Source organism: Alosa pseudoharengus, unplaced genomic scaffold (genome assembly GCF_046254945.1).
Source record: "Alosa pseudoharengus isolate Yale_2024_CS ecotype anadromous, Long Island Sound unplaced genomic scaffold, YU_APseudo_1.1 YU_APseudo_1.1_scf_2, whole genome shotgun sequence".
NCBI classification, from domain to species: Eukaryota; Metazoa; Chordata; class Actinopteri; order Clupeiformes; family Clupeidae; genus Alosa; species Alosa pseudoharengus.
In genome coordinates this window covers 32,287,412-32,300,737 of record NW_027468663.1, presented here as the reverse complement: position 1 = coordinate 32,300,737, position 13,326 = coordinate 32,287,412, and the positions used below count along the sequence as shown (strand labels likewise).

Genomic DNA, 13,326 nt, shown 5'->3' with positions numbered 1-13,326 from the left:
AAATAACACCACTGGTTAAGCCACTCGTTCATTCAGGCCCGTGCGGAATGATGCACTCCCCATGAAGGATGGGGACTGCAGAGGGCTGCCCGTGGAGAGGGTGTCCTTCCATCAGGGCTTTGATAGCTGATTGAGAGCTTAAATTCCCACTTCCCACATACCACTTTAATTCCAACATTAAAGGGAGCAGCAAAATGGTGCAAAGCTTTGATCATTAACACCACTAACCAGTCTTCTGATCAAGAGTTTCAGTGGGTTTATTTATTCCCCCTTTGAAAAGCCCAAATGTTTATTCACAAACAAGAGATGCAACAAATGATTGATAGGAACCTGTCAACTCTAACAATGTTAGATGCTATCAATATCAGTGAACAGGGGCAAATGTGTAGCACATGCTTTGATGTCTGATGAAGGTGCTGTGATTGTTGAGGCTCACACAAGGGGTGCTAGCAGATCTTAGTGAAAGAGCACCAAGGCCACTGTGTTTGGACTAGGTGTCTGTTAGACAGAGAGAGACACAACAAGAGAACATAGACCATGTTAGACAGACACTCGGGTATAGACTTGGCGTGCTTGTTTTAGTAGTTGATGCTCTTTATAGTAAACAGCTGATGCTGCCTGTCTAGATTACACATTAGACAAGAGGGGTCACTGCATTATCGATGAAACATGGTTGGGGCTGAGCGGGCGGCTAAGTGGCCGGCTCTCATGGCCCACTTCCTGTAGGTCTGCATCCCGGCACTGGTTTAGGTAACATCCCTGTTTGGGTCGGGCCTGAACTAGGTCAGTGTGCCTGATAGTTGTTTGCTGCATCCCTGAGGACAACCCACAAGTGGTCGGACAGTAGCATCAGAGATAAGAGATTCCTGCACTGCGCAATATTCCCTAACGCAATATACTGTACCACACACTGCACTATATCAGCAATATTATGCACAGAGAGTAGTGTGGCAAGTGTGCGAATTTCCATTCATATATAATTTCACAGCAACAGGGCACCACAATAATTGAACAGCTCAGAACTGTGCTAGAGCAGCCATGATAGAACTGCTCCTTGATTCCATCTCTGTGCCAGGTCCAAAAGACAGATTCCGAATGAAGTCTCCTTTTGGATCTTACAGGTTTTCTGAAGGTTGCACCCATTTGATGGCAGCCATTTCTTTTACTTATTTGATAAACAGCCACTGTTAACAGAACATAAGCAATCCGGAAATCTTGGAAATCTTGTTTTGGACGTCCAGAGTGCTTTGGTTTGGTGAGAATGGGAGGAGGAAGAACAGGAGGAGGAGGAGGGGCAGAGAGATGCCCTTTGGTGAGGGCCTCAGAGGATAGTGATGGTCATGTTCAGACAATTTATGGAGACAGCCTCTTCAAAGCACTATCATCACCAGCCTAAAAGACACCCTTATTTCAGCAAAAACTGTCCGGTAATGACTACTTGTCGGGCCCAAACCACCTTCCAAACAATAGCAATTTTCAAATTCGCACTTTAATCATCACTGCCTGACACACTGAATGAACGTGAGGTCCGCAAATTATAGCCATTTACGGCGTACAACACTGAAGGTTTTTTTACTCTGTTTGAATAAAAAAAGGAAATTAAAAAAAAATGTGTGAGGTCAGATGATTTCTGGGAAACTGACATCATCAAAAACAAAAGTGTGCATGAGAGAGAGGGAAAAAAGGGAGGACGTAAGAGAGGTCTGTAATTTCCGATGTGAGAGAGCGAAACAGAAAGGCAATGTGTGTATTGCATGTGTGAGCATGTATAATGAAGTTAACCTTTACATTATAGTAACCATTACTGTACATACCAAATAAGACACTATTTCAGATTCATATGTAACTTGTGGCAGGACAAAAACAAGCCTATGTGCTGATATCAGATAAATGGTAGGTCTGTCAGCACCCACAGTGTTCTCTGTGTTTGCCTGCATCATCAGATTGCATGCTCTAAACTGTTTATAATGGAAACGTGTGTTTTGTGCAGATTATACTGCTAGACGCAGCAATTTAGGGACAGAAATGAAGGCGACTGTCAAAACAACCTGCCGTGCGTCTGGCAAGACGTGCACTTTGTATCGCTGGGTAGGTCATACCCGAGGAATGTTTTTAGTAAGAACATATTAGAAATGTTACAAGTTGCTTCTAAGTGGGAGTTTTTGTGTTGCTGCTGACCACACAGAAACAGGGACCAGATTCAGTTTGTCTTTTCAGTGATGCACTGATGGACATAGATCTTCTCTAGTGTTCTCTAGAAGGTCTCTAAGGGCAGCCGTGGCCTACTGGTTAGCGCTTCGGACTTGTAACCGGAGGGTTGCTGGTTCGAACCCCGACCAGTAGGCACAGCTGAAGTGCCCTTGAGCAAGGCACCTAACCCCTCACTGCTCCCCGAGCGCCGCTGTTGTTGTTGCAGGCAGCTCACTGCGCCGAGATTAGTGTGTGCTTCACCTCACTGTGTGTTCACTGTGTGCTGAGTGTGTTTCACTAATTCACGGATTGGGATAAATGCAGAGACCAAATTTCCCTTACGGGATCAAAAGAGTATATAGACCCTTTCATGGAATTTTCATTATCAGCATCATAGTTGGCCCCACAAGACTTCCTTTTTAACATTCCATATGTTATCTTAATGCAGAGGAAGTAGATTGGGGCCCAAATAGAATGTTCAAGCATTGTTTTTGTTTACCTTGTTGAAAGGGTCCATACTTATACTTAATGGGTCTGATATTTAATGTATTGTGTACACTCTGGGTGAGAAGCAGTGACCGTGTGTATCTATAGATATATACATCTAGTGTATATATCTATGGTGTGTATCTATTCCTCATTTGGGCCTCAGGCTGATTTTGAACATGGTTTATCAGGTCTGGAATCTTTGACTTGCCTGTTAAAAAATACAGTTTTTTTTTTTTCCATTGAGCCATCTGCTGAATGACAATGCCAGTGTCTGCCTACTTGACAGGAACAGCCATAAAAAGCAGCCAAACCCCATTGCAGGTTTGTCACCAGCTGTGAATCAGAGAGTGTGTGTGAGCCAGAAACACACCGACTGGATCTCATCTGGCCAGGAGCTGGAGAGGAAGGAGGGGCGCCGGGTTTTGCACTAGTTGGCCTCCTCCTCTAAGGTTGCAATGACGGACAGAGACAGAACATGAGGGAGTATCAAGAAAGAAATTTACCTTCAATCGATGGAGCCTGGTCCTGGGCCGAGTACAGCATCTCTTTAAATGCCTGTAGGAAGAACAGAGACACATTTTTAACAGGTGTCATTGGGTCAAACAAATGGCCAGCTTTTTTAATTACACCTTCATATGATTGGACACCGTCCTCCCCTGACATACGAATGAGAAATCCTGCCAAGTGGAGACCCAGAGCGGAAGGGAGGGGACAGCAGTGCTGCCTGAGACAGACCGCACTGAGCTGAAAAGAGGAAGGGAGCCCTAGGAGTGATGTGCACGACACCACACAGGAAACACTGCATCGTATCAGAGTGTTAGGAAACTGTGGCACAGGGGAAACAGCCACGACAACGACACGACTGACACACTCCGTATACACAGTGATGAAGAATGGGTTTTCCAAGAAGTCTATAAATACAATTAGAGTCATATTTGCCCAGGACAAATACATGCATTAAAATAAACAAGCCCACTGGGACATTAAACCACAAGAGACATCGGGTGGAAACCAGTCCTGTTGCCAGAAACAACAACAACAACAATAAAAAGGAAATGTAGACTGGAGAACAGACGGAGTCAGCAATGAATGCAAATGTGTAGGCCAGTTACACAACGTCTGCTTTTCTTCCTCTCTGATGTGTTTCAGGAGCTGACGTGGTTTGCTGGGGGTCGAGGGTCATACGAGACAGTTAGTTTGTCCATGCTGCTGACAAATGCAGATTGTGCAGAGCACTACTCCACATCAATATATCCAATCAATGTAGCTTTGGTAGTCCTCATTAACTGTGACATGGGGTGATATTGACGGCTCTACCACAACAGTCAATCTCTTTCAATTCCCCATAATGTTGAAATCACACAGCTGAGTGTTATATGAATGGGTCAGCTTATAGGCCATCCCTAATATAGGAGCTCAATGCACACATACACACACACGCATGCGCACATGGACGCAAGCGCACACACACATCCTAAAACGGAATGCTCGCCTTGCACACCGTTTTGTTCCTGAAAGTCAGATTGATAGTGGAGATAACCTGGCAAGAAACCCTGCATAGCTCCCCTCTGTTGGAGCCCGGTGGCGTTGTGGTGTCCCCTTACAGCTGGTCTGGGCCATGCTGCCGCTCAGCTGCTGGGCCAGAGGCTGGTGTGGAGCGGAGAGACGACCTTTTGTGACACTGACCTCGACGTGACCCCCCAGGGGTGCGTTGCTGTATAGCGTACTGGAGGTCCACTTGTGCATGTACTTGAGTGCAAACAGCCGCCAGTGAGGAGAATTAGGCTTTGTTTGTGCTGTTGTTTGTGCTTTGCTGCATGCTGTCAAAGTGAGCATACCATTTTTATTTTATTTTTTCCCTGAGAGGACAAACAACCTTGTCTGAGTGTATAGATGTGTAGGGGCAGGCCTAGCCATATGTGCTATGAGTAAAGGGGCTTGTGTAGGCCCTGATGGCCCACAGGGAGGCCTTGTGACACAGGGACAAAGCATACGGGCTGCACAACCACTCTGAGCTGAGCACACACAGCTCGGCATTTCAGGTTCCCAGGAACCAGATAACCCCTCACCATAAACCTGACTAATACATGTGCTTGTCTATGTGCATGTGCATGTGTACTACTGGACACTGAGTTCATCTGAGGTCCATGGTCTTGATGTACACATTTGTGTGTGTGTGCCATATCTGTGATGAGTGGCGATTTTAGCATTTTTCTTCATATGTGACTGCAAGCTAACTCTCTCTCTCTCCAGACTTCTTCCTCTCCCTCTCCTCCTCGCGTCCCCCTCCCATCTTCCATCTTTCTACGTTCCCCTGCGCGGGCTCTCACGCTGGCCTCTTTCACACACGCGTGTTATCTCTGCCTGCAGGAGTCTGTTTGGCAGTTCCCTGTGAGAAACTTCATCAACATGGCAGAGGAGATTTGAGCCAGACTGCCTGTCCGTCAGCGGCGGCTTCGGCACCTCCGCTATGGAGCCTGCAGTGTGCTGCTATTCTTCACAGCATGACCCAGGCCCCTTCAACCAACCCTGTGCTCTGTTCTGAGGGAAACTCTCACTTGGGAATACTTGTAAACATGTAAAACTCTGCTGGGGCTGTCTAAAGCAAGCATAGAAAAAAAACATGTACTAGCCCTAGGGATAAAACATGCAAGTCAGTGCTGGCCAAACAGTTAGCTAATAGTTGACATTTGAACTGCAGTAGACTTGTTGGTCTGAATACAATGCATGCAGCGTGCTATGAGTAATGTCTTGTTTCTATTGTTTGTTTCTCTCTATCTCTCTGTCTTTTTTCTCCCTCTCTCCCTCTGTGTGTCTGCATTTGTGATCCCAAGCATATTCATGTGATATCCCACACACTTGATCACTGGCACCAGATATTTGCAGAACTCCCCTCTCCCATGAAATGAGCTGGCATCAGCTTTCTTACAGCATGAATTACAAACCAGAGGTCAGTGCTGCCTACTCAGGTCTTCTCTGTCCTTCAGTCAGCTACCACACACACACACACACACAGCTTATGTGTAGTCATACACTTCACAAAGCACATACTCAGGATCTGTGCTTGAGTAGAGCAGAGAGACAGACAAGTTTGATTTGATATGATAGTCCAAAAGACATGGTAGTAATGGTACAGTAGCTAATTAACAAGACTGTCAAGACACAAATAATGTCATTAGGTTTAGGCCATTAAACCAGAGGGAGCTGGAGCAGACCAAAGCACTGCTGGCTCCATTCAAACCCATCCTCAGACAACCTTGTATGCAATCATGCAACATGATTCAATTATGTCTAATGTGTTATTCTTTGAAGGCATGAGCATTATGTTATAGCAAAGGAAACCCCAGACCTGAGTAATTTCTGCTGAATCAATGGGAACTAGCTGGGCATGAAAACATGTCTAAACTCATGGCTCATAAAAGGTTTCATGCTTAGTGTCACACCTAGAAAACGACTTTGTCCACGAGTTGCTAAGTAGGTATATACCACACAAAATTACCTTTTATCAGTCAGAGTAAGTACACTGCAATAACAACTAACAGGGTCTTCATCTCTATTGTGGATGGTAGGCTATTAATCCACTGGATGTCATTATTCTCCATTCTGATAACAACATGACAACATTTGGAATGGTTTATCGCTCTATTTAATAAAGAATGAAGCAACCCACAAATTAATGCAGGGGTAACATACATTAAGAAAAATTACCAACCATTCGCAAAGACCTTGACAGTCAGCGCTGATAAAACCACATGGATATAACATGGATTGTTACCAGTAAAATGTTGCACATAGGGCAATAACTTTTCTGACAGATTGATATGTTTGCTAACTTACATTATTAGCTATTTTAACGTTAGTTGATTCGCTAAAGGTAAGTCAGTGGCTGACAAATTCTGACAAGAGACCACCACTACACCTCGATAACTCACCAATGCGCAAGACTGCGCAGTGTTTTCGCCACAATGCGGGCGATGTAGAACAATAATGCGAAGTATGAAATATACGCAGAAATGATCAAAAAAATGGTTATCTTTGTTATGCAGGTAATGTTATCTGTAACGGTACCAGTGCAACGTTAACGTTAAGGTGATGTTCGACGTTGCTTGAAATATTTTCAGGTTAGCGTTATAAGTTGTGACGTTAACGATAACCTTCAACAAGAAACTATCTGCAGTAAACAAATGTAACGGTACGATGTCCGTGACGATTACGTTCGTGGTTTTCTGTTGCTGCATTACAATAACTTGCAATACAAGATGCTAGTTGGCAAATCCTAACCATCGTATGAACATTAATCATACACATTTTACATGGCCTGTCAGTACAGCAAACCTAGCTAAAACAGCTAGCCAGCTAGCGATAACAAACTAACTAGCTAACAACGCTAACGTTATTCTTTAGGTAATCCACTGGAGTCAACTGCACAAATGAAATGTCGGTGTGCACTACATTTTCATTGTAATTTACTGTCATCCTAATCTACCAAGTGCAAACGCACGTTAAATTAATCCAAATGCAATGAGCGTTGAGGAACCAACAAGGAAACATTAACACAAAGCTAACGTTCAGGTTCTAACGTTACCCATCGTTTGCTAGGTTATCGTTAGCTATTTCTTACCTCATATTGAATGTATTGTTTCCTCCATTCCGGAGTGATGTGTGCAGAGAGATGCTCTGTGAATTTCATCCTTCAAACATTTATCTGTTAATTTAACGATAACAGTTTAGTGGAAGCTTCTTTGTTTCACGGGAGTGGAATTGTTCGTTAACGTTAAAAGGGACAGGAATGAGCAGTAGCAGCTACTGGCTGTGAATCAGCGCAGTCGTCTACTACGGTATTGTACAGAGATTAAGGTTGTTTTCCGAGTATCCCCACTCCTGGTCCCACATATTACACGATGAAATTGTAACAGTCACAGGCATAAGACTGTCAACACATAATCTCCTCCCCCATCAGTCTAGGCGACGACCGCTCCAGTGCCACTGATTTTCGGGAACACTGTACAAAATCTTCATGCGAATAACTAAATAGCAGAGACTCATGGCCGCCATAATGTCAGTGAGGTACGTCATATTGTCGTCAACTGGCCCATGGCAAGGGGGTGGTTGATGTTTATTTGGTTCACTAAAACGCTTGACATTCACTGACTGAGTCAAAGCAACTGTCTTTTTTAACAGTTTGACTTGATTGACCCAGTAGGAATTTATTAATGCATGTCAACCTAAGGATATTTCCATACAGGGATGTTAAAACGGTTGTTAATCAATCATGAGTGACTGGAAAACTTAAGTGAATTTGTACATAGGCTACACTACAAAAGTATTGAGACATTTATCACTGAATTCATGTGTTTCATTCAGACCCATTGCCACAAAATCTGAAACACTGATGGAGTCTAGCCTGGTTTCACCATGAAAATGAGCTGAATGTTTTTTGACAGAGTGACATTTGTGACAGAATGTCGGCAGAGCTCAATTAATTCAAGTGGGTAGGCCTACACAAAGGAAGTTCCATAAAGACTTGGATGGGTGATATTGATGTGGAAGAATTTGACTGGCCTGCACAGAGCCCTGACCCCAACGCCATCATACGCTATACCTTAGGACAGGGGTTCCCAAACTTTTCCACGACAAGGCCCCCCAAATACCACAAGGCTCTGGCCAAGGACCCCCTTGATGTGTTATTAAACCCATCGACAATACTACGGCAAATCTAAAAATACATAAAGCTAATCCTAATAATTATTTTAGCCACAAGCACTTCGCGATGGAGCACAGTGTGTAAAAATTGCATTTTGGGGCTTTCTGCTATATGAGAGCTATCACTCTACTATTGATGGAAAATATAATGTTCAGATATGCGACAAATTATTATAATGGCATTGTATAAACAACCCTCATAGTAATAGGTATATTTAGATTTTTCCAAATGTATTTATTTGTTGCTTTTATTTTTCCTTCCAACTTGCTGAGGTCCCCCTGGCACCCCTTCGCGGCCCCCCAGGGGGCCCCGGCCCCCACTTTGAAAACCACTGCCTTAGGATGAACGAACAGAGATTTCAAGTCGGCCTTCTCGTCCATGATCAGTGCCTGACCTCACAAATGGGATGGGATGTCATAAAGGTTCCTGTAGGTGTAATGACCAGGTGTCTCTACTTTTGTCTATTAGTACAGCGGCTAAGGCCAGATTTTTACCTGAATCGTTCAGTTTTTGCAGAAAGCACGAAACTTGGTACAGGTATAGTACTACCCCTAGTGATCAAAAATTTAAATGGACCCCAACACATAGCGCCCCCTAGTGGCCCCTATCTTGACTTCAAATATGCCCACCAAAATATGCCCTTTTTTCTACATTTATAATCCTACTGTCCTACAGCCTAATCCAATTGAGGTGGGTGGGGCCAATTAGCATATGCTAAAGTTTCTTTTAAGGCTCATAGTTATTGTTTGAAAAGATCTATTTTGTTTTATTGTAGTTTAACATTTTGCATCCCATAAAATGATTATGCCTGTCAATGAAGCTAATTTAAATACGTAATACCTTATGAGTTTAGCTCCCTCCTGACCCATTAGGGCTCATGCTAGTCAGTGAACCAGCACGTTTAGGAAACTGGCTAGTGCGTTCAGCGCCCAGTCCTTGGGTGTGCTTTGTGGTGGAAACACCAAAAGCTCAAGACAGGTAAAGTTGAGTATTGTCCGCATAGCAGTGATGATCAAATTCATGGGAGCGAATGGTCTCACCCAAGGAAGTGTGTAAATAGATAAGTAGGGGCCCTAATACTGATCCCTGAGGCACACCTGTGATGAGGTCATGTGCCCTTTAAGGTAGGATTTAAACCAGTCAAGGGCTTTCCTAGACATCCCAGTTCAGATAGTGTAGAAAGGAGAATGTCATGGTTAACAGTATTGAAGGCTGCAGATAGGTCTAGTAGAATTAATACTAATGACTTAGCAACTTAGATGAAGACTTAGCTACTCTCAATGCTTCGGTCACAGACAGTTTCAGTAGAATGACTCTTGAAAACAGACTGCATAGGGTCTAGCAGGTTGTTCTGATATAGTAAGTCCAAGACTTGAAGACCACTTTCTCCAAAAACTTTGACAAGAAAGGAAGAAGGGAGATAGGTCTGTAAAAACAGGAATGGTTTTAGAGGTGGTAGCAAATTATGCATTTTCCATCTTTATCCTCTTTGACTCATTTTTCTCTAGTTTCACATTTGGCTAGGGTCAGCATAAGCTAGTACCTGGAGCCTAAAAACGTTGCACAGGTAGTCCAACTCACCAATACGTTCCATTGCCAGAAGGATTGCTGTGTCTCCCAGCGCAGTCTCAAGAGCATGTAGGAGATTTCAGGAGACAGTTGCTCTAGGAGAGCTGGGCAGGATGGTAGAGGGTCCTTAACCCAGCAGCAGCACCAGTATCTGCTCCTTTGTGCAAAAACAAACAGTAGGAGCCCTGCCTTAGCCCTACAAAATGACCTCCTCTGGGCTGCTGGTGTGAATGTATCTGACCACACTGTCAGACTTCATGAAGGTGGCCTGAGGGCCCGATGGCCTCTGGAAGGACCTATGCTCACTGCCCAGCAACGTGCAGCTCAATTGGCATTTGCCATAGAATACAAAATTGGCAGGTTCACCATTGACGCCCTGTGTTTTTCACAAATGAGACCAGGTTCACCCTGAGCACATGTGACTTCTGAAAATGTCTTGGAGAATGTAATGCTGCCTGCAACATCATTCAGCATGACCGGTTTGGTGGTGGGCCAGTGATGGTCTGGGGAGGGATATCCTTGGAAGGACACACACACCTCTACGGGCAAGACAACTGCACCCTCACTGCTCTTAGGCATCAGGATGAAAACTTCAGACCCATTGTCTGACCCTGTATTGGTGCAGTGGGCCCTGGGTTCCTCCTGGTGCACAGCAATGGCTGGACACATGTAGTGAGAATGTGCAGGCAGTTCCTGGAGGATGAAGGCAATGATACCATTGACTGTCCCCCCACACTCCCCTGACTTAAATCCGATTGAACACACGCTGGGACATTATATTTTGGTCCATCCAACAGGTTGCACCACCGACTCTCAGGGAGCTCAGTGATGGCCATGTCCACATCTGGGAGCAGATCCCCCAAGACATCATCTGCCGTTTCATTAGGAGCATGCCCCGATGCCATCAAGCATGTCGGGGCCATACGAACTACTGAGTACCATCATGAGTTGAAAATGGACGCGTAATTTTTCCCACTTATATTTTCGGGGGTCTTTGAATTCAGTCCTCTGTGGATTGATCATTTTCTTTCCCAAATAACAAAGTGGCATCCTTTTGTTCCTAACATATTACCCAGTCCCTATCAGTTTGAATCCTACCTCACAGGATACTCGTTTAACGTATCATGGCTTGGACAGCTGTCCGCACCTTAGCCTCCCACCATAGGGGTCCCCCTGGGCTCAGTACTGGGCCCCCTTCTCTTTGCTATCCACACCACTTCTTTGGGACAGATTATCCATTCGCACAGCTTGTCATACCACTGCTATGCAGATGACACACAGCTTTATCTGTTCTTTTCACCTGATGACCCCTTGGTCTCGGCACGGATCTTGGATTGCCTCTCAGACGTATCTACATGGATGAAGGCACACCACCTCCAGCTAAACCTACTGCTCCCACCTACTCGAATGCCCTCATACAGGCATATATGCTACCCCCGACCGTTGCGCTCTTCAGACAAACATTGTCTAGCTCTGCCACTGGTACGCTCAGGTCAATCCAAACTTTTTTCATCTGTTGTTCCTCGTTGGTAGAACGAGCTACCAGTTCCTACTAGAGCAGGGACATCCCTCTCCATCTTCAAAAAACTCAAAAGCTCAAAAGACCCAGCTCTTCAGAGAATATCTCCTCTCATAGCACTACTTACAACTAGCTAATTCTAGCACATACCACCTGACTTGACTATATAAAAACAGCACTCACTGATGCACTTTTCCCTATTGTATTCTACCTTTTTGAATTGTTTTAAATTGTTCTAGAATTGTTGAGAGAATTGTTTTAAAAGCGTTAAACTGTTTACCAGGTTGTAAGTCGCTTTGGCTAAAAATGGGTCAGACAAATGTAATGTAATGTAGATATTTAGCGTGATGTTTTTTCCCCATTGAGATCCGATGTGTTTTATTTTTTAAAGAGTATAATTTTTTGAGCAGTGTATAGTAAGAGTTAAGGTTTGCTCAGAAAGAGTAGGTAGAATAAGAATTTATTGATGATGTAGGTAGTTACTTCAATTAACCAAAATATAGAATAATTGGCTTATTTTTTTACACATAGTGACCATATTGGAATCTTACCAGATTATACTTGATGCCTCGTATATTATTAAGGTTGTCATGTGATAAAATTACTGTTCAAATTTGAATTTGAAATTTGAAATTTGAAATTTGAATTTGAAAATGAAATTGTTTTTGAATTATATTTCTATCATGAATAACAATAGAGATGGTCTATATTTTCACATTTGGTATCCGCCATATTGGATTTCAAAATGGCCAACATCAAGTTTGTCTGGAAATCATGTCAATAGCTTCCTTGACCCTAAAAATTGAGTGTTAGAACTTAAAATACTTTTTTACCTTGTTTAATTTTGAAGTTGTATCAACAATTCTTTTAAGAATGGTAGCCATATTTGAATTCAAGATGACGGCCACTAGGGGGCACTATGCGTTGGGGTCCATTTCAATTTTTGATCACTAGGGGTAGTAGTATAACTGTGCCAAGTTTCATGCTTTCTGCAAAAACTGAATGATTCCGGTGCTTAGCCGCTGTACTATATAGCCTAGTGTAGCCTATCTTGTGCAGAGGATAGCCTAAACTTGAAACTTTAATCTCTCTGTGTTACACACAATAGTTTATTCTTTTCAAAAGCTTCTTTTTTTATTAGTGCTCTGTGTGATGTGTCTTTGACTGAACTTCTCCAACTCAACAGATGGGTGTAGGGTCCCTTTGGGTAAGACATACATAAGCCATTATCCCAAAAGTAATTTAATAAATATAGCTGCAAGCAGCAATGAGGGGGCCAAGCAGGTAAGCAGTTGAGCAGGAGTTGGGATTGGATTGGATTGGATTGGACTGTACTTGACTGTGTTGTGCTAGATTGGATTGGACTTGATTGGATTGGATTGGACTGGACTGGATTCAAAATTCACCGAATGTATTGTGTGTCCTCAAGATGTACTCCTAAGACCGCATACCAAGTTTGGTTTAAATCGGTGAAAGTGTTGATAATTATAGCACCCCTAGTGGTGAAAGGTCACCAAAATAATTGTGCAGTCTTAATATGGGGTCATGACTCCACACCAAGTTTGGTTTACATCTGTGAAAGTGTTGATAATTATAGCACCCATAGTGGTCAAAGGTCACCAAAATAATTGTGCAGTCTTAATATGGGGTCACGACTCCACATACCAAGTTTAGTTTCAATCGGTGAAAGTGTTAATAAATATAGCGCCCCTAGTGGTCAAAGCACACCAAATTAATTGTGCATCATCAGGATGTAGTCCCAAGTCCACATACTAAGTTACGATAGGTGAAAGTGCTAATCATACCGCCCCTAGTGGTCAAACATCACCAAATGTATTGTGGGTCCTTAGGATGT

The 13,326-nt window shown here is 43.4% G+C and overlaps 1 protein-coding gene across 1 annotated transcript in view; it reads right to left on the bottom strand.

The window, feature by feature from the left end:
* xpr1b (xenotropic and polytropic retrovirus receptor 1b) overlaps positions 1 to 7,736 on the bottom strand; it is a 30,444-nt gene extending 22,708 nt beyond the window's left edge. The window contains exons 1-2 of the mRNA XM_076294585.1: positions 7,301 to 7,736; positions 3,183 to 3,234 (exon numbers count right to left, since the gene is read on the bottom strand). Of these exons, the coding sequence (XP_076150700.1) occupies positions 3,183 to 3,234; positions 7,301 to 7,369 (121 nt within the window). The 5' untranslated portion in view covers positions 7,370 to 7,736. The remainder of the gene's footprint in view (positions 1 to 3,182; positions 3,235 to 7,300) is intronic.
* Positions 7,737 to 13,326: the final 5,590 nt, after the last annotated feature.